Raw genomic sequence first — 20,977 nt, forward strand, 5'->3', positions numbered from 1 at the left:
GGTATTTAAGTTATACTGCAGGCAAAATGTACATAGTTGCTACCACAAATGAAAAAAAATATTATAACAATTGCAACTTATTTACTGTTTATAGCAGCAAATAAGCCAAAGTCAATCATGAAAGAGATTTAAGCTAACAATTGAAAATTAGAAACAAATTGTAAGGCGATTGGCTGATTACTTTTCTCCATCTATTGTCCTTTTTCTTATGTCTAACGGAAAGTGCGTCCGTTCTCTTTACCGCTCAAAGGGCGAGCTATACTTTGCACGCCAAAATTGTGGCATAGCTGTTTACGGGGAATACCGGAAAGTACAAATTACGTCCATAAAGCAGGCCTTCATCAATTACTCCCATATAATGACAGATGGCGATGCGCGATTTCTGTTAGAAAATGTTGGACATGTCAGTATTGATTTTATAAAAATTTCATGCAAAAAAGAATAATTTTAAGTCAAACGCTCGACTTGTTTTTATGTAATGACAGCGACAACGTACTGCAAAAATCTTCTAATATATCCTTTTTCGTACAAAATCCCAGCACAATTGTTGTACGACAACAATTGTGAAATATATTCAATTCCTCTTCTCTCTGTGTATTCGTTTGCTCGTAATTCTTGTGTCTTATCAATATTTCTATAAAACTGTCACGATCTCATTGAAAATAGTATGCTTCTGCAACTAAATTCTCATAAATATTATCTAAAATTAAATCTCAAACTCGTTTGATGTCTGCAACGTTTGAAATAAATATAAAACGCTAAGCGACCCCAAGCCAAGCCATTGACCAAGAAAAAAAAGGAACGAAATAAACGCAATAAAAACCTCGAATGGAAAGCAATTGAAAATGTAAAAAGAAGAAAAAAAAAAAATCTTACTCTCTCTGTTCTTTAGAATAAATTAAAAATTTTAAATATTGTTGTCGCTTTAAATAAATGCACTTGGAACAAATGCTACTATTTTGAAATACATTTTTCCGATTATGAGCTGAGAGGAAATCGGGAAATTTCTGTTATTTCGCAAAGCTCCTTGTTCACGGTAATATTGGCGTCTGTGAATAAAGTCATTATGATTTATGTGCCACTAAATTTGCATAAAAATTTCATTGATTAACAATTATTAACTGTAGGATGATTTCAGCGTTAGCTGACAGCAAGCGTACACTATGCGCATTAGATGTTTTGGTTTAACATTATTTCTAAACTTGCATTCAACTTTTATTGCTTTTTCAATCGGCTAAACCGCAAACTGTATGCGGGCATAACCGCAACGCCAACAGTAACACAGACGTGCTAGGCATTGTGTGCAAGATAAAGTCTTTGCATTACTCCAATTTTAAAATTTTTTATGGATATTAAATGCTCCAAATAGTAAATAAACTCACTTTAACGTGAATAATTGTCTAACGTTTACTCGCAGATGCCGGCTACTCAATGCTCACCTTTCTCGCTTGTTTTCGCCCACCAATACGCTTAGATATAGATGAAGGGTCAATCGAAAATTGAGTTTGCGTCAGATACAATGCAAAAAATATTATATAATATTTTGCGTACTCTTGTGATTAAGTGGATAGAAACGGGTCTTATTGGAGACTCGATCTGAGAAAATTGAAAATTTCTTCAACAAAACTTAGTTTTCTACTTCAATTTTTGCAAAATTTAGGAAAGGCGATAGTTATGTGTAAACTTCGAAATCTTAACACGTACGTATGGAAAATATGTTTATCTTAAGAGAGTTGTTACGACAAATTTAAGAGGATTTATACGATACCGCAATAACTCTTTGGTTACGGTATTAAATAACAAAGAAATGTTGATTCGTTCTCTTCTAGATAAAGACGATAATGCAGTACCTAGTTGTGGACACACGCATGCAAAATAAGAGACAAAGTCGTGACAACTTTTTTTTTATAATTACAATCTCTTAAACTTTTTAGTATGAATTTGCTCTTTGCATAAACAAAAGCCGTATTACTTTTACGGGATAAACTCATCATAAATATTTTGTTAATGAAAATGCATTTCGATGATCTTTTAAATTATACGAGATTTTTTACAAAACTTGCCCAACCTTTCCTATTTTTAAACTGTTTCTATTCTCAAGCTTTTGCACCTGCCGCCAACACGAAAGGATTAATTTATTGCTCTCTTATGGAGGAGAAGTAGAAGAAAAATGTGCATTAAAATATGTCTGAATAACGTGTAAGACTCCTTTAAAAATTTTAGGATAGTAATGCCTATTCTTTGCTCGACTTTACTAATATTTTCAGATACTTGGCGCAGAAAAGGGGAAATAGCAAGCAAATTTTATTAATAATTTGTTAAATTGCGGCCAAGAAACACACACATTTTGAACGCTAAGCAAAATCGAATAAAATCAATGGCATCTTAATAACTCAGTTAACGTACAAAGGGCGATTCTTCTAAAGTGCGTGCGTGCATGTTAATTATTCAAAAGACCACGACTCACAAAAACCGTTCAATTCTTATTCAACTAAAGTGTTACTCAACGTAGGCGCATACACATATGCATAATGTATTAAAGACAACAGTTTCCCGGCCATCCACACTCTGAAAAATCGTTAAAATCTTGAGAATAATTTTTTTGTTTGTGGCTCGTCCCTATCTCACATTTTCCCAAGTTTACCTACATACGTATATGTATACTTCGTCAAATATATTGTCAGCAATCAATTTTCTGACAGTGATATAACGATTTAACAGAGTTATGTGCTCAGCATAAGTGTTATGTTTTTCGATTAAAGCCATAACATGTGATTGAAAGCTTGTCTTTGTTTTGTGGGCGACTCGCAAATGCATGTGAATGCAGCAATGAAACAAAAGGCATTTCATTTGTCAAATTCAAAATGACAATTAAAGTGTATTGTTCTATAAGAGGCACTGGTCAACATCAAAATAAAATTAAATTGACTGGAGCTCCACACAATATGCAATGTGTATACGCATAAACGAAAGGGTATCAAACAGTTAAGGTCGTGTTTGGTTATTGTGCAGTTCAGCCGAGGTTTTCGTATACCAAAAAGAAAGAAAAAAAAAACAATTCGAAAACTGATATGTGACATATTCAGTCTTCAGTAATTCGGTACTCATTTATATCTGCCTCTCCTTCTACGCATTCAATCTAGGAGCCCTATAATCGATTTTCTCGTCTATCTGCTTGATTATTATACCATTTGTTTTCCGTTGTCTTTCTCCCTTTTTCCGCTTCTCCTTTACATTTTACATCACCTTTCTCATTCAAAGATAATCCTTCGTTGGTTTATAATCAGCCGATAGTTATATTCTGGATATAGGAAGAATAAGAAAACAAGTAGCTCTGGAATGCGGGTAATTTTCATACTTGTTAACACGTGTTGAAGTCTCGCCCTGCTACAACAGTTTCAAATTAAACAATTTATTTGTCTAGAGAGAGGATAGAGTATAATCGAATCTTGTAACACTGTAAGCCCAAGAGTTGCTTTCTCGTTTTTGTCTTTGTTTTTTGTTTACCCTTTAAACCACTAGCGATTTTCCGCCTATGGCTATTTTTGCTTTCTCTTATTTCACTAAATGATCAGGCGCCGTTTTGAATACGAAGGACTGGTCATCGCGGTGTATAACCTGTCATTAATAAGAATCCGAAACGCTTCGCAGAGGAAACTAAAATTGAAGAGGAAACACTTCTTCCCGTCTCATCCGTACTTTCAATTGTGAAGCCAATACGTACTTGCTGTTAAAAATTGCTATTCTCAATGAAGAACTTTGCACAGCTAATGAGCTACTTTGCAACAATTACAATTTAAAGTCATTAGGGAGATTTCCTCTTCTTAGGGGTAAAATCCGAACGAAAACAAAAAAGATTTTCGTTAACAAACTCTTCGTTTAAAATAAAAGCAAACAAAATTCTCTTTGCTGAGCTCGCCTTTGTTTTTGAAAACAATGCTTTATTTACATAAAAATAAAAATATTTCATTTTCTTTGTGCCGAGAGAAAATACAAAAAGGAGCCAACTTCATTAAAATTTATCATAGTTCATTATTCGTCTCTAACTTTCCGGTTAGCTGAGATAGGCCGCAAATTTTGTTGTTATTATCATTCATTTTGATATTATTGTACAAACATCTCTTCAACTCTTCTTCTTAGATCTTTATTGTAAACATTTTTATTTAAATATTCCATAAACGTCTTTTATTACAAGTTTACTATGTAAAAGTGTACCATATTCGATAAAAAAAACAGGAGTTGAAACTCTTCTTAACCAAGATCTGCATAATTATGTATAATAAGGATATATATATATATATATATACATATGATTCCTACGAATATATTTTGACTGAAAATTTTCTGTTATAATTCCAGGTGCGTTCAATGACCTTCCTAGAGATACGAAACCCAAGTAAATCATCATCATTGTGAAACGGTAAGTTGCTTTAAATAACTTAAAGAAATTCGAGCATAAATCAATTATAAACGTATAAACGAAAGCCTAACAACCAACACGAAAATATTGACCCATTTGTGATAAAGATTTTAATACGAAAGTTGAAAATGATTCTAAACCCATACAGTTTGGAACTCACATGTACGATACGTGAATGCAGCAAAGAAGAAATGCATAGAAATGAAGCAACTATAAAAAAGCAGACCAAGATACGTCGCCCTTTACCGACTACTTCAACAATTACAATTGGCTTCTTTTGACACAAGAAATCTCCAATAAATTGCATCCTGTTTGTATAGGTAGGACATTTGATTTGTTAGAGAACATCTATTATACGAAATTGTAAAATGGCTTTTTGTAAAATTTATAGTGTCTTCTCGATATGTTAGCAGATGAAAGGTCATATTTTAGGTCAATTAGGATCGCATTTCATAGCGAATGAGTGAGTGTCAAATGAACGATCCGTAGCGTGTTTATGTTGGAATTCTTACTGACCTCAGGGAATACTTTTAACACTAAAGATATCCATACTTCTCATAAGCTATAAGTTGCAGTTATCTCCCATTGTGGCAATGCTGGTAGGATGATCACATTAATTTGTAAACAATCTGTAGTGATTAAATAGGGACGTGCGGGTCAAGAATTATCCGCGTAAGCACATTCACGAAAGCCCGGACGGAGGGACAAAGTTAAAGACTCAGAATCTTATGTTGGTCGAGAATTTATTATACCTCACAAACGGCATAAAAATATTGCCCCGATTGGAATGTGCATAAATTAAAGTTATTCTGCCTTAAATTAAAATATTATATCATTCGGGCTAACTGCTCTAATTCAGGACTCTTTAACAAACAAAAACTCTGAAGAAGAGAAAAAAAAAAAGAAAGAAAAATGAACAGCCTTTTCTCCCTAAGAAATGCCTTAAGCAAATAATACGGCTTTGCATTCGACTGTAGGCCGTTTATGTGCACATATCTTCACTTTTGCATGCAGAACTTGGCAGTCGGTCTGGCTGAATTTCGTGAAATTATGCGGATGTTTTCCGTTTTAGTTGCGTGCTCGTAAGCGAAGGCAAATTTTGCTTAAAGAACGCCCAGCTCGTTTGAATTATTTTCGATTTAACTCATTCTAGCGAATATAACCATTCCTGTAGTAACCAGAACACACCTCGCGCCAAAAATAATGTAATTTTCTAACGTTGGGCATTAAAGATTTATGACCGATTATCACTAGCTATTGCGATTACACATGCATGTAAATTACATAATGCTATATGAAGCAGTAATAGTAGAGAGTTTTTTTTTTTTTTATAGTTTGTTTTCTTAAGTTTAAATATTTTTTTTTTTTCTCGCGTTTGCTTATATTCCATATTATTATTGGTTAACTTTTGCATGTAACCAGCTTAGTTTATGTTTTTAATTTCATATACTCTTTAATACATAAAAGTCGAACATTAACGGGTATAAATCTGACCACCTAAGCTTTTGATATTCTTCGGATCCAAGTAGCTAAGATGTGGGAAAGGGAAAGCGAAAATGATTTGTAAGTCATCCCTTGCTGGCTTTCATTGGGCAAAAACTTATTAGTAAAAATCTTCTGGATAGACTTGTTCGCCGCTACCACAATATGTGTTACCTTGTGTTTAGTTGAATGAATTCACATGTCCGCGGGCTCAAGACGAAGTGAATGTAACATTTGCACTCAATCTCCGCATTATAATGACTCTAACGGTTACCTTCAAAAAGATATTTACTCCTTTTGAAAAACACACATAACATTTTCAACCTTTGTTCTAAAGATTTGTAGTTTACTTTGTTCTAAAGATTTGTAGTTCACTTTCATTTCCATTGTGTCCTAGTTTCTAGTTTTTTTCATTTTTTATGAAACTTTTTATTTTCCAATAACAACATTGAACCTTAAAAAGTATACGATTGTTAATCAAAACTACAAAGGAATGTTTTTTAATAACGTATTTTAAAATGTGTAACGTATTCGTTCAAAGGTTCAGTTAAATTAATTTCTTTATGTCAAATAATTCTAATTATATTTTTAATGTACATTGCTATCGAACAATGGTTAGCGCAGGCAGAGCATGCGAACGCTAAATTTTAAATATATTGCATCGGAATTGGTTGTTAAAAGCAGTCAAAAAGTCAAACGCGATGTATATTTCCGTCTAATTTTGAGTATGTATTTTAGTTCAGTGTAATGCCCCTCTTTAAGGGCGAACAAGCCGTCTCCTATTTGAAAAGAATTCGGGCAACCTTTCCGACCGCTTCGTTATGCCGATCAATATCTAGAGCACAATGTAAAACTAACTGAACTAGTGTTTCGTATACACGCAAACCGACATATGTATAAACATATTATAAGAGTTTGTTTGTTTATCTCATTATAAACGGATATGCAAAGTTTAACCTGCGAACGGTGCTGTATATACAGAAAAATGACAACAGAAATCCAGATGGCGGCAAATACTAGCAACGGAAAAGAAAAAACGAAAACGAAGTCACAGCTTTATCCATATGTTGAAATACAACGTCTTTCTGTTTTTAAGCTCGGGCATGAATTTATGTCTGTGCAGGCATGCATGCATGCATGTACGTGCGTACCGCAATTCATGAAAGACAAATGTAGTTATGCACTTTTTTCATTACAAAATGTATAAAAATGCATTAACTTCGACCGTAAAGTCAATTAAAAATTGCACATCATAGTGCGCGGTCCTATACGCAAAAGTGGAAAAATGACATATTGTGTAGAAGACACGCTTGGACAGGGATGATACGAAAGTAGCCGTGGGCCCATAGAAACACAAATATCGTTGAAAATTCCATTTTTTCTTCATTAACATTTAAAATATTCATAAGTTAAGCATGTCTTCCATGTGTTGCGTTGTGGCCAGCAATCAAAGACGTAACTTGTTAATCACAGGGATTTTTGGATTTAAACGCAAAATACTTGCATGCACTTGTCAGCGAAGATGGTTTTAATTTTATTTAAATTGTAACCTTATATTCTTGGCATTGCTTGTTAAAAGTAAAATCAGGTCAATGACTATGAAATCCGTAATAAATGTTGTTCGATAAGCTACTCACTTGCAAAGCTAAGAAACTTTATCACATCCTTAAGCGTAAAATAACACGTGACGATTGAAAACAACAATTTCCCTGATGAAGCGAGTATTGTGGGAGTTTGAAAAATCGCATTTGGGTATTTGATTACAAGGAGAAGATCAGTTTTAGTGAAAACTTTTACGTAAAGAGGATCCCCTAAGGGGCAAAAGTCGGTATCTTTTTTTTTTTTTGATATATCTGTCAAACGAAATCGCGATAAACAAGTGAGTTTGCAAGCGAGGCAACGGAAGGAATCCCAACAAGCCTATAAACTCTATAACTGGTCATTGCAAAAGTGGACTCGAGCGGTTCAAACGCACCACAAACAATAGGCAATATAAAGTAGTAAAGTTTTCAAACGTTTATCATTACATTACAGCACAATACACACATACACACACACACACGCACACAGCTAAATTCAAATCTGATTGCATAAATGGTTTAAAATACTAAAGTGATAAGAAACTTGAAGCGTTAACTTCTTAATGCTAAACTCCATGCATACAAAACATGTGTGTATGTGAATGAATACATGCGATGGTACACCTTAGTTAACGAAACGTTCCCTCAATCATGATAAAAAAAACCATTATGCATATAATTAAAACGTTATTTTATAAAATTGACACCATGTAGAGGACAACTAATGTATCAGCTCGTAATTGGCGCGATTAAGCGAACAAGAAGAACTTTTTTTAGTTAAAATCGACTTTCTTCCCTCAACAGTAATACAAACAGCCCATTTCGATGGACTTTTTTAAGTTGTCCTCAAAGTGCTCTTCAGTTCCCGCGAAGATCTCATCAGTAAATCGATCTTTTTAAGATGTGCAAACGGATAATAGTCCCTTGTGACCTGATCTAGGGAATAAGCTGGAGGGGATAGCTACTCATCTTCGTAGTTTAATTTACTTCGAATGTCGGATCTTCGTAGTTTAATTTACTTCGAATGTCGGATCTGTAAAGTGAATTCCAATCCGAATACTACGCGTTGCCAATGCTTGACGACCTATAAATGTTTTCATTTGATTCTTATATTTTTCAAAGTTTGTCTCTAACGTTTTCTTTTGACTGAGACGAACCAGCAACTGATTCATTTTTATCTACTAAAGCCTAAAGATATACAATAGCAAACGAAAAAAAGGAGAATTTCTACATACTAGAGGCGAAATATTTAACAATGAATGTGGGGCTAAAGGAGTACTAAACTCTTCCGAAAAGTCATCACACTAATAAGTTTTGAAAATAAGCCGCAGCAGTTCCCGGTTGCTCGATCAAATTCAACACATTTTTCACTCAAATATCTTGTGGAGCGCACACACGCACACCCATCTATTTTATACAACATTTTTCAAAGACTTTTCTACCCGAATACGGTTATCTAGCTAATGAAGGCAAGTTTCAGTGCACACTCGATCATAGCTCGACGAAACGTTGACGAGAAATCGGCGAAAGCTCGACTAAAGCCCGGCTTAACCTCGTGCCAAACTACGATCTTGTCTCGAACAGGTCTCGACCATATCTTGATGCGAACTCGACCACATCTCGGTCAAATCTTAAGCAAATCTCGACCAGAACTTTGATTCGACTTTCCCATATAAAATGAATTTTGTATATATATATATATATATATATATATATATTTAGTCCATTAGAAAATAAGGTTTACCCAAGCGGGAATCAGGTAATAGCCGCTTTTCTTACGTCTTTCGCAATATCTGGGATGGTCGACTGTTCCCTTAAACTGTAGATGAAATGAAAAGGCACTCTTTTAAGAAACATTTGTAGTTTAGTTTTCAGTTTATTTGAATTAAATAACATATTATCCTGTATTTTTAACATTTTCTTTCTCTTTCATTTGGTTTTGTTTCAGTTTATTTTTACTTATTTTATTTAAAAAAAGGGGGGCGAAAAGTTCGGTTCGGTTATTGAAAACGAATATTAAATATTAAAAATTTATTTCAACTAATCATAAGACACAGAGCTCTCTATGGAATTACAAGTGTATAAAGTTTTTGAATAGTTTATTTATTACTTTTGAATTGAAGAAGGGGTTTATCTCTTCATTTTTTTTTTTTTTTTTATATTTGTTTTTTGTATAAATACATTTTCCTAATATTTTGTTTACAGTTTTGCTTTGCAATGTATGTAAGTGTTTGATTGTATATGTGAACAAATTATTTATGCTCTGTATAGGTATAAGTGTGTTTATTTACATTTAAAAAGGTACTTAGGTAAGATATTTAGGAATTAACCATAACATGTGTATATATAAAGTCGTAATAAAGAAGCATAAAAACACAGATCTCAGTTCAAAACTATTCAGCTTGTAAGTTGCATGTCAACACAAAAAAAAAAAAAAACGATAAAAATGCTCGGAGGCAATTGCTTGTCTCTCATATGTCCCAAATTTATCATAGCTTTACACTAGCTAACAGTCGATAATACAATTTTTCCACCTGCTCTCTCGGCTTTAAAGGCATTTTAGATAAAAAAATAATCAATTTGATAGATAGATGGAAAGAGAGCGAGCTGGGCGAGCTTTAGCAACATGCAGACAAGAAGTAGATAAACAAATAAGTAGATATAAAATTAGTAGAAAGTCGAAAGTTATTACAAAATGAATGAAAAGTATATAAAATAAGAAAGTTCATCCTATCTTCGAACGCGCATCCTAAGTATTAGTATTTGAATGTACTCGTACGGTGTTAGAAGTGAAATTTGAATCATTCTTTGGTATTTCTTGTTATTATTATATCTTTTGTTTTCTTATAAGTTTTACGATGATAACAAATGATTTTAAAAAAACAATTAAAGAAAACAAAAATGACGTCTTTTAAATAAAAGTGTATCGAGATAAAGTCATATTTATATAATTCAACAAATAATTATATTTAATATAATAGTAGTCTTTTATCTTAAATTTCCTCTTAATATTCTCTTCATATACATATAAAAAGCTTTAACACTTGGTGTCTCGGCGTTGAATTTTTTTGCTTATTTCATTTAATTTTTTTTTTTTTGGAAAATTTCAATAATAAATTATGATATTTTTATTTGTTTGTTTTCTTTTTTTTCTTTTCTTTTTTTTTTGGAAATTCTTAGCTGCCAAAATATATAGGATCTCTGATTAAAATAGATATAAGAAATTAAGGTACTGATGATATACTGTATTTTAATAAGAATAACAAATGTTTCGATTTGCAATCCCTTTTGTGATTTTTTCAACCTTACTTAGATACGATGTTATAAATTTTTTTCTATTAAACATTTATGTGAGGATAAACTATCCCTCCCTCACTACATATACATATTAGAACCCACTTATTAAGAAAAACTAGTCTAAGCAACATTTACTAAACTAAAAGAAATATTTTTTCATATTTTCTATTATCAGTAACTTTCATTTCTCTTCTTAGTAATTCTGTGTAATTCAAATCAATTGCTAAACATAAACTTCATAATAAAAACAAATATATCCTACATACTATGTAATTCACTAAATTGCTTTAAATCACTAACATTCTTAAGCGCTATGATGATACATTGTCTTCGGAATTGTCTAGTCCTTCGGGAGGATTCTTTTTAACGCAATCCCGTATACCCTGTAGTATGATAGCTAATCTGCGATCCAAAGCTTCGAAATGAGGTTCCCACAGTACTGGACTCACAGGATCCGTCCGCATAGATTCACGTAATAATTCCGACAATAATTTCGGACCATTATGTAAACTGTTTCAGATAGGATATGAAGTAGAATTTCCGGAGTTTTAATCGAGTTTCACTTAGACAATACTTACTCTAGTAACTTCCTTACGGTTCTTTTTCTTAACATACAGCACTGCAGCATTGGCGCCAATATCGTTAATTCATCATGAAAAGGTTTTCCAAATCCTCTGCCATGATCCAAATGCAAAGTGAAAGTGTTATTGCCATAAATTCTGTTTAATAAAAGAGAAAACGAGAAATATTTTATCTAATTAGGTTCGTTTCCATTACCATATAAATCGTTCGTGAGAGTTCGCTAAAGGGATGTGATATGAGGGGTGTGATATGAGCATATGATTACAAGGCAACACCTGCCGTATATAATTCATATTTTGTCGAGCCACCCCGCCCATTAGTAAACATGTTTTGAAAGTAAACGTAAGATCGACATACACATATAAGGCAAGAAAGCAGATGACAAACTTCGCAACATTTCATACTAAAGTGTGTTTCGACCTTTGCACATGAAACTGGCGATTGGAGGGACTAACGTTTTGACCAAATACAAAGTATGTGCACGCACGGCATTAATTACAAAACTAAGAAACCAAAGCATATCCATTCACACAATCTTTCGTAACCATTGCCATTATCAAAAATGTTTGCCTCTAAAATATACTATGAATTTTCGTAATTTGTAAATAATGGGAAGAGGTTCAGAGTTTTTGCTTTTGAAAGGGAAGACAATACACGTTTGCTTACTTGAAAGTTTCATAATGATGCCGATCCATATTTCCGGTAAGAAAATCAAAAACAGACATATCCATTAAATCCAGGAGTCGACGACCTTCATCGTACGGCGGTATATCGCGAACCTGGAAATAGACGAATACTTGAAAGGAATATTTTACAACAAGTCGTAGTTCATTCGTTCATTAATTGTATTTAAAGTGTGGTTTATTTCTGCGAATTTCTAAACCAAAGCTTCTTCTTCATTTTACTAATTTCTTGAACTGTTTTCTAATCTCTTGCTTTACCCGCAATTACATAAGAGTCGCAAAAGAAAAAGCGAAAAATTACTCTTAAATGCAACTAAATGACTTACCAGAGAGCAGTAATTTGCGTCCGTTTCCCACTGCGCCTTTCTACGCTTATGATACGAACGTCGCCAGGGATGGCGCCAAGTCTAGATAAACAAAAATATTAAAGAGAATAAATTAGATAAGAAAATAATTAAGTTAGCGTTAATCAATTAAAAAAATTATTTTTTATTTTTATTCCGCTATGCAAGAAGGCTGATCCAAACACACTTTCAATGTACTTATCATCTGCCTCTAATGTATTTTCCTAGAAGTTTTCATTCCTTAATACTTTATTTTACTGCATAAGTGAAATCCGTGCAGAAACGGGGCGATTCCCATATTTCTGTTAGGAAAAATACGTTAACTGAGAGCTGGTCACAGAAACTTTGTTATTTCATTCTCGAATAGAATTTTTTAACAAAACAAAGCTCGTTTCTACGCCAAGACTTCACAACAAATATACAGACAGCAGCAGGAAATATCAATGTGCAGTCCTATGCAAACATTGAATAACTTTCCAACTCTCCAAAAAAATAACGGTATTGATGGAGTCTTGCCTTCAATTTGCAGAACTCTAAAATGAGCATCGGAAGGCTAAAAGTTGATCTACTAACTTCTACTAATGAGGAATGTTTTTCAGCCTTCACATTAAGTACCAGAATGCTTGCCTCATTATTGAATCATATTTGAAAATAGAAATAATTTCAAATGGTTTTGTCAATAATACGTTATAATCATACTGATGATGTTTACAAGTGCAAAGTTATATGAAAATGCAAGCAAAAAAAGCTTAAAAGACTTATATATTTTCAATAGTCGGACCACAAATCCATTTTAGGTTTGATTAAATTAAATTATGCATCTGTTGTGGATTTTCTTGTCAAAAAGTTTAACTAATTTGTAACTGATAAAGCAGATAAACATTCACGCATCGCCATGTTAAAGAGAATTTGAAACATTCCCCCCACGGCAATTAGAACGTTTGCACTAGTTTCACGTAGATACTAATCTGCACGTCAGTGTGAGTTTGGGTGTCACAAGTGACGACCTTAAGTGATTTACTTGCGTTTCAACGAAGAAGTTTTGATAAAGACACAAAAACTGTCTAAATAGAAATCGAGAAACATTTCAAGCCAATAATTTATTACGCAAGAGTTTTGCTACGCGAACCCTCTTTCGGCCGTTTGTTGTAAACATTTAATTTTTTCGTTATCTTTCCTTTCAGCTTAGTTCCCTTACCCGCTCATTCAACGCCCTTCACATAAGTGCAGTAGGGTGTTGGGGGGATAATCAAAAAGTTGCAGAGTTGAGAGGTGAAATTCTGGTAACTTTACCTTTCGATTGGCCATTTCGAAAGTTGGGAGGAAAGCAGCAAAAGATCCTTCCAACCGGTCAGGATTACCGCAAATAGCATGCGAAGTATCACAGTAGTATACACATTTGCCGTGGAAACACAAATTAGACGCTGGCGATATGAAGAACGTTTTCAGTAAGCTATCGTCCGCTACTTGATAAATTTCGGTGGTAATGTTTAGTAAACGACCTGCCACTGGCATAGCACGACGAAACCCTAATATTCTGCTTGGAATAGGAAAGAACTTTAATGATCTGCTTATTTCGGGGTATGTTGTCAGCGAACTTTTTTGAAGATATACCCACCTGTCTAAATGGAAAGCTGCTATCTCAGCATTATGTCTTTCATAATCAGTAAAATAGAAATGATTAGGTAAAGTCTGCTGGTCCCTGGGAAATCTAAAAATATAAGAAGTAAAAGCAAATTTAGGGTGAAATGTATTTTTGTAAAATTATTTCTACAAAATACATGCGTTTTTTGAGTTTTTTTTAAAAAAAAAAAGTCTTTCTCTAATACACGCAAGGAAAAATCGTCGACCATTAAAATTTTGATTTCTTGATTTGTAAAGAATTTTTTATGAAACTTTTCACCTTTTTCGCCTCGAATCATTTGCATTGCACGTTTCATTAGTAACCCAATTGATTACCCAAGCAAGCACGAAATTACTTTATAGCATACATCAGCATAATGGCGACATATGAAGATATTTAAATACCAAGAGTAAAGCAAAACGCATAGTTTCGCAATTACAGCAATATAATAATAATGCGTGGTCATTGAAAGGCACTTATGAAGTAAAAGCTGTTTATAAATTATTAGTGACATAGTGAACAATTACATCGGAATACGACACAATACCGGAAATATCGCACTGAATGGAATACAGCGAAGCGAGGAGCGAGGAGGTAGCGAAGACCTCTCTATAACCAGAATTGCGAGCATAAGCCCCACGAGTACCAACACTTTCGCTATTTAAGAAAAAAAGAAAAATTTAAATTTCCAAAAAAGAAAATTCATTCCGTTGTTTGTTGAAACATAACCACTTTGAAGAGTAGTCGGGCGCTCTTAATGAATGATTTTATGGGCATATATATCACATGGTTTTCACTATTGCCACGACCGCAAATCGTTAAACACTTGTCAATGCGTTGAACATCTCCATTAATAACGATTCCAACAAATTACCCACCAACTATTAGTTGGTGCTCACACACAACAGCAATGGTAGGAATCTTTTCATATCCTTGCAATAGTTTAAGTACACAACACGATTTATTTGCTGATTGTATGGTCGTGTTATTTATATTGCTATATATACAGTAGGCCAATTGAAAAGTTTGTAGAATTATCCTTTTTAAGTGAAAAAAAGTTCATTCATTTCAAATTGATTCATACAAAAGTTCAAATGATCAAAGGAAATTCACATTGAAAAAAAACCTGCGTATAAATGAACTGCGGGATAAAATCATTGTTTTCACTATATCCCCTTTTGTTTACCTCAAGTTCAGATAATTTCGGAATAACTTCATGCACACACTCAAGCCCTTACCAGGAATGCTTCATTGGACGACTTTTTCAAACAGCGTCATGAGCCGTCCTTGTCCCCCTTCGCAACTTGAATTGCTACGATAGAAATTTATCCTCCAATTTGGACACGTTTCGCCCACTCGTAAGTGAAAATATGTTATTCCGAGATTCCAATTTATTAGCAGGTGTTTGTCAATTGTTTAGCTGTTGTTTTGTTCTTAGAAATACGTATCCCAAAAATCAACTTTTCTGATTCAAAATTAATTCTAGAGTACATGATTACTGATGATTTGCCATGGACTAGATAAAGCAACATATCCGTGTGTGAGCAGCAACGACGTCGCATATCGTTACGCTACAGTGTTGGACTAGAAGGCCAGGGTTACATAAAACATTGCATGTACTGTACTCACGCACTTCACTAATAAAACACATTTTCGTTAAGTTTAAAATCCATTTACCAGAAAGCAAGCAAAAGTCGCGAATGTTGACAGATTCGGCCTAAGTCGAATATAAATTTTTCTCGTATGCAAAATACGTGACGGTTAGATAGTTAGTCCACTTAATTTAATTAAACTAATGTTTAACGGCATGTGTGTCTATGCACATTTATTTGCATGCACATAAGTGTATGCTGTAGTATGCACAAACGCACGTTGTTTTCATTACACGACTTTCTGTTATTTAATCTTTACAGTTTTTTACTCATCTGCACGTAAGCTCAGTCGGATGCATTTTTCCTAATTAGAGTAAATGAAAATTGCTGCTTTATGCATGAAAAACTCCAGTGAAAATAATGAATTAAAATTTAAATAAAATTTCCTTTCTTTTATGCTTCCCCACGTAACTTCCGTACCTATGCAGATACAACATATCAGACGATATATATCGATTAGATATATATATATGAGTTATGGAAGGACTACTTACCTCATTGGTTTCATTAAAGCTTTGATATCATTTGGATATTCAACCAGTAGTTTAAACTGCGTGCCGCCTTCCTTTTGAGCTGTCAAAGGGAGAGGAAATAAAATTACAGCACAAATTCAATAATAAATTAGTCTATGGCTGAAATGTAGACAAAGTACAATCAATTGACATTTTTAGTAGAAATAATCTGCAATAATTTGGAAAAAAGAATATTCTTACAAATTTAATATCAATTTTCATTAATTTCCTTGAAAGTTCTCATAACAGAATGATGTGATTAGTTCATTTCTCTTGAAGGAGATATCCAATTCATAACGAAATGTTCATTAAGTTAAAACTTTCTTCTACCAGAATGATGTTTAATGCTCATTACTTTCTAATCAGAACAATAATTAGTTCTTTAGTTGGACAAAGTTGTACGCTTATGCACATACGAATATGTGTTAGCTCTACTACTATGCAGATCTAAGTAATGTTCATGGTTTGTGGTTAAAGGCAAAGAAAACTTTTTCATATAAATATCACGTATGTTTGTAAGTATGCAACTACGGAGATAGGAAGTGAACTTTTTAATGGAAATTAACGTTTATATAAATTTTATTAAAATTTACTTTCTATATATAGCTTGAAGTCGAATTTTAAATACTTATCTCCAATAGAGAGAATTATTTTATGAGCTATTCTTTAGCTCCGTCCTCACTCTTGCTTATATCACTCAAATTTAAGAGTTCTTTCGAATGCATTTTCAAATACCGCATAAGCGAGCAAATGAAACGGAGCGTTGTTGTTACTAAGTGCAAACAAAAAAAATTGATCTAAGGGAACGTGAATGGAAAAAATCTGCCAAAGACTTTGACTATTGACGCCTTTCGCTTGCAATGCACAGGCAACGACAATATTCGTTTGGTTAATTACTCACTGAAATCAGCCAAGAGATCTTGGATACGTTCATATACATTTTACTTTCCATTCTCTGTTGTTACCATTGAAAGGGGCAGTGGTGTCCCGCGATTCGACATTAGCTGATGCATTGATAAATAAGTTAATAGAGACACACACTAACCAAAAAAGTCTTAATTTGTTTAAGAAATGACTAAACTTTAAACAAATGCGACCTAACTTTCACTGCTTTTGACATTACTGGCTGCTAAGACTTGCATGCATGCATTCATAAGCACTTCCAGCCAATTGTTCAAATAAGAAAAAGTTCTTATATATTTCATAAGTTTACCTCAAGAGGAAACTTTTACATAAATGTATAAATATGTGGGATAGAGTGGAGAACGGGTGATAGGTGTACAAAGGGGGGCAGGGCAGTAAGCATTTTCTTGTTATTTTATTGCTGATATAAGTTAGATAAAAAATTGCGTAGTCTACTTATATATATAAAGTTTACTTATATGTATAAAGTGCGTTTGTAAATGCGTGCGTATATGCATAAGTGTTGTTGATAAAGTAAAACATAAAAAATTCTGTTATAATAAGCAGAACGAATACTTAAGTGCAGGTGAAATAACTCATTAAAAAATAAAATAAATTGATGAAAAGTTTTGAAAATATTTTACTACCGAAAATAAAAGAAGAACAGACGTAAGCAAGCATTCAAGTTGCATACGGTTACGTTACATTTTTTATTTGTGTAATGTAGGTTGAATCGCTTACCTACGTGTAAGATGGATAAAGTAATCATGTCTTTTAAAACTGCTTCCACCAACGGCTCATTCTCGGCGTATAATTCTCTTTTAGAGATCTTCAATTGAAATTTTTCCAAATTGGTAGCGTTTTTTCTAAAACGATCGAAAGATAAATAATTAAAAATTGAATATAAACATATATCAAGGAGATAAACGAGCTTATTTGAAATTAGATTCCTGCGCCTTGCTTTCTTCCCATTTCACTCATCTTTCAATTCTTTCAAAAACGTTGTGAATTTCTTTTAAAGCGCTTAATAGATGCTATAAACTACGGGAAACGTGAGGAAGAAATTTTACTATTTGAAAAATATTTTCTCAAAAGGTCTTTCAAGCACTAGAGGAATGTATATCTTCTGCGAAATTTCCAACATAAGGTATAAATTTGAAGTTACTACTCTTTTACTTTGATAAATACCTCGCTCTCTCGCCAATTGCAGATGGCGGATGTCTTTTTAGCTTTCAGCTGTTGAGAAACAGAAAAACAGAAATATTCGTTAACTTTTAAAGTACTGGTGGTGCGGCTTCTGGAATCCCAAAGCAATCCCCAAAGCAATTTTTGTGAGAAAACATTTCAAGAATACTTTCCCAAAGTTTTAAGTCACTCGGTCAAGGGGAAGTGTCTTGGAAACTCTTACTATTTCTACCACTACTCCTCCCGCTTTGTCTAGTCCTATTACTTTGAACCTTAATCGATTTTTTCTCATAACTAACTCTATTGTTAGGCGACAATCGCGCGGATGCTCTATCTAAAAAGTCGGCGAGAGCCACGCTTCAATGACAAGACTTTCAATGGAAAACTTGTAAAATATTGTTCAAATATTGATTTTTTGTATGCTTGAAGCTTGAGATGAAATGATTCTTTCGTTATGTATATTTCAAAAAAAATTTAGGGAAGATAAGGTACTTTTTAGCCCTTCGAAATCTATCCAGCTACTTAAGGAACAGTAAATAGTCCGGCAAATTGGAATTTTCACTTGTGTTTACATGGAATACCACGCTGGAATACGTAGCTATGAATCTCGTAATAAGCTTGAAAATCGTTTATGGAGGAAAGCGCAAAATTGCGTCTGACTAACCATGAAAAGTACATATATGAAAGAATGTAAGGGAGGAACGATTAACTCGATAAATATTTTTCTTTTATCAGAAAATTGCTTTAGCGTTAAATCTTTCTACGATTTTCCTTCGTTTGTAAAAGAGAAAAGAAGAGAAAACATCAACAAATATTTATAAATAGAACTTTGGTTAACGACTTGTCATGCTACAGAAAATTAACTGTAATCAAGTGAATGTACCATGAAGAAGCAAAATATCATAATAAGGCTATTGAAATAGTCAAGTTCTCATACGGCCAGACTTTCGAAGCGCAAGAAAATAACAACTTTTTGAACTTTGCTACATTGTTTTAGGCGACTGGTAGGCGAACTCTAAGACAGTTTAAAATAGAAATATGCCGCTGAAGTTATTATTTTTTTCGTTATTGTTTATTCAGTAGAACCTCTAACCAGCACTTTATTCTAATATACTTATCTTTACAAACATCTAATTAGACACTTTCCGCATATATCCAAAGTAATGCCTTTCTCTTTTTTTTTTTTTTTTTGTTAAAAATGATGCGGAATAAGTGTCTTTTGTTGACTTTCATTATTTATATATCCGCCCTCTCAGCGTACGTGTATTACTAATTTTGCAATTTTCAACTATACATTCCATACACAGATATGAAAAGATCATTTATGTGTTTCCGTCCGCTCTTTCAATTGCCGGCTATGCCGTAGGGATTGAGCTAGCGGACTCTCAACTATATTGCATCGATAAAGTTGCAAAGTAAAGATAATTTCCTAACTAACATGACTACCGTAGTTGAAGAAAAATCAAAGCAGTTTCGAAAAATATATTCTAATGTTTCATTTTACCAACAATTTCAATAAATTTGTATTAGATATGAACATATAGGGAGAAATGTTGGCCATGGCCAATGTTACAAGGCATTCTCCCAATCGATGCCCACTTTTCACATATTTATTTATCAAGGTACACCTCAGCTAGTAACTTTTTAACTTGTTGTAGTTGTAAGAACAACCGCGTGCGTGTAGGATATACGAATGTATGTAATTGAGTTGCGTTACATATTCATGTCGTTAAATTTATCTACTTTGCACTTTGTAAGCAAAGTTGTGACAGACTTATTAAAATCTGCTGATTGCAGTCTTATAACTTCTTCTTATTATTATTACTGCACACCACACAACCAAAGTAAAATGGTTTTATGCACGCATAAGAGGGTTTTTCAGCAAAAAAGATGACGTTTACAAGCGTTACTGCGGTAAAATAAAATAAATTAATTCATATACGTATCCGCTAAGAGAGCTTTTGCACTTTTCGTGTTTTCAAAAATAATGAGTGAATGATGAGGGCTGGGATAATAGTATGAGGAATAATTTTTATTTGCAAAATTTTTTTGCAAGTAAAAGTTTGAGCGCAAACTTGGTACATAAGTGTTGGAGTTTTTATTAAATAAAGTCGTCTAGCAATCGCATGAAAACGGCATTCGTAACGATCGGTTAGAAAAATTTCACTATCACTATTAATAAATAAATATTCAGTTTACTTACTTTGGTTTTACATGCATCAGGTCACCTAAAGTAGGATTACTCCCACTGTTCTCTTCTTCGCTGCTGTCGACTATGACATGATCGTATTGCTGAGATGCATTGCCATCCGAAAGTATGTGTTCCAGATCATCGAAACGATCCCGAATTGTGGGTCTCTTAGTGCTCAATAACGATTGTTTGACATCTGAGTCCGCTTCTTGTAAACCCGAACTTACGACTCCGCCCCCACCGCTTTGACTGCCGACACTCCCAGGTCTGCCTTGCGTTGTGTAAGGGGTGGATGTTTCTTTGGAGCCGGAAGAATTACTGAGAAAAAACCAAATAATGAGTAAACTGCTTGCGATTTCTTGACTAAAAAAAAACCGTTTGATGTAAGTATATTGTAAACGTAATGTAATCGAAAACACGCGAACTAATGAAAACAAGTAACAGCCGGTAAGTTAGTAAACTAATTTAAATGTTTACAGTTCAGTTGTGACAAACATAATGCACATGACTGTACAAATAAAT

At 33.5% G+C, this 20,977-nt stretch overlaps 1 protein-coding gene across 6 annotated transcripts in view; it reads right to left on the reverse strand.

The window, feature by feature from the left end:
- Positions 1-10,640: 10,640 nt before the first annotated feature.
- The window catches only part of LOC119634457 (extracellular serine/threonine protein CG31145), a 41,730-nt gene continuing 31,393 nt past the window's right edge, over positions 10,641-20,977 (reverse strand). For 5 of the 6 annotated variants that reach the window (XM_038028671.1, XM_038028668.1, XM_038028670.1 and 2 more), the window contains 9 exons: positions 20,468-20,773; positions 17,821-17,945; positions 16,159-16,237; positions 14,007-14,099; positions 13,682-13,925; positions 12,371-12,451; positions 12,028-12,140; positions 11,358-11,498; positions 11,091-11,289 (listed from right to left, as the gene is read on the reverse strand). In XM_038028671.1, the coding sequence (XP_037884599.1) occupies positions 11,091-11,289; positions 11,358-11,498; positions 12,028-12,140; positions 12,371-12,451; positions 13,682-13,925; positions 14,007-14,099; positions 16,159-16,237; positions 17,821-17,945; positions 20,468-20,773 (1,381 nt within the window). Of the gene's footprint in view, positions 11,290-11,357; positions 11,499-12,027; positions 12,141-12,370; positions 12,452-13,681; positions 13,926-14,006; positions 14,100-16,158; positions 16,238-17,820; positions 17,946-20,467; positions 20,774-20,977 lie in introns of all 6 variants that reach the window. The other variant, XM_038028672.1, reaches the window with a different exon arrangement.

Source organism: Glossina fuscipes, unplaced genomic scaffold (assembly GCF_014805625.2).
Source record: "Glossina fuscipes isolate IAEA_lab_2018 unplaced genomic scaffold, Yale_Gfus_2 3, whole genome shotgun sequence".
Lineage (NCBI taxonomy): Eukaryota > Metazoa > Arthropoda > Insecta > Diptera > Glossinidae > Glossina > Glossina fuscipes.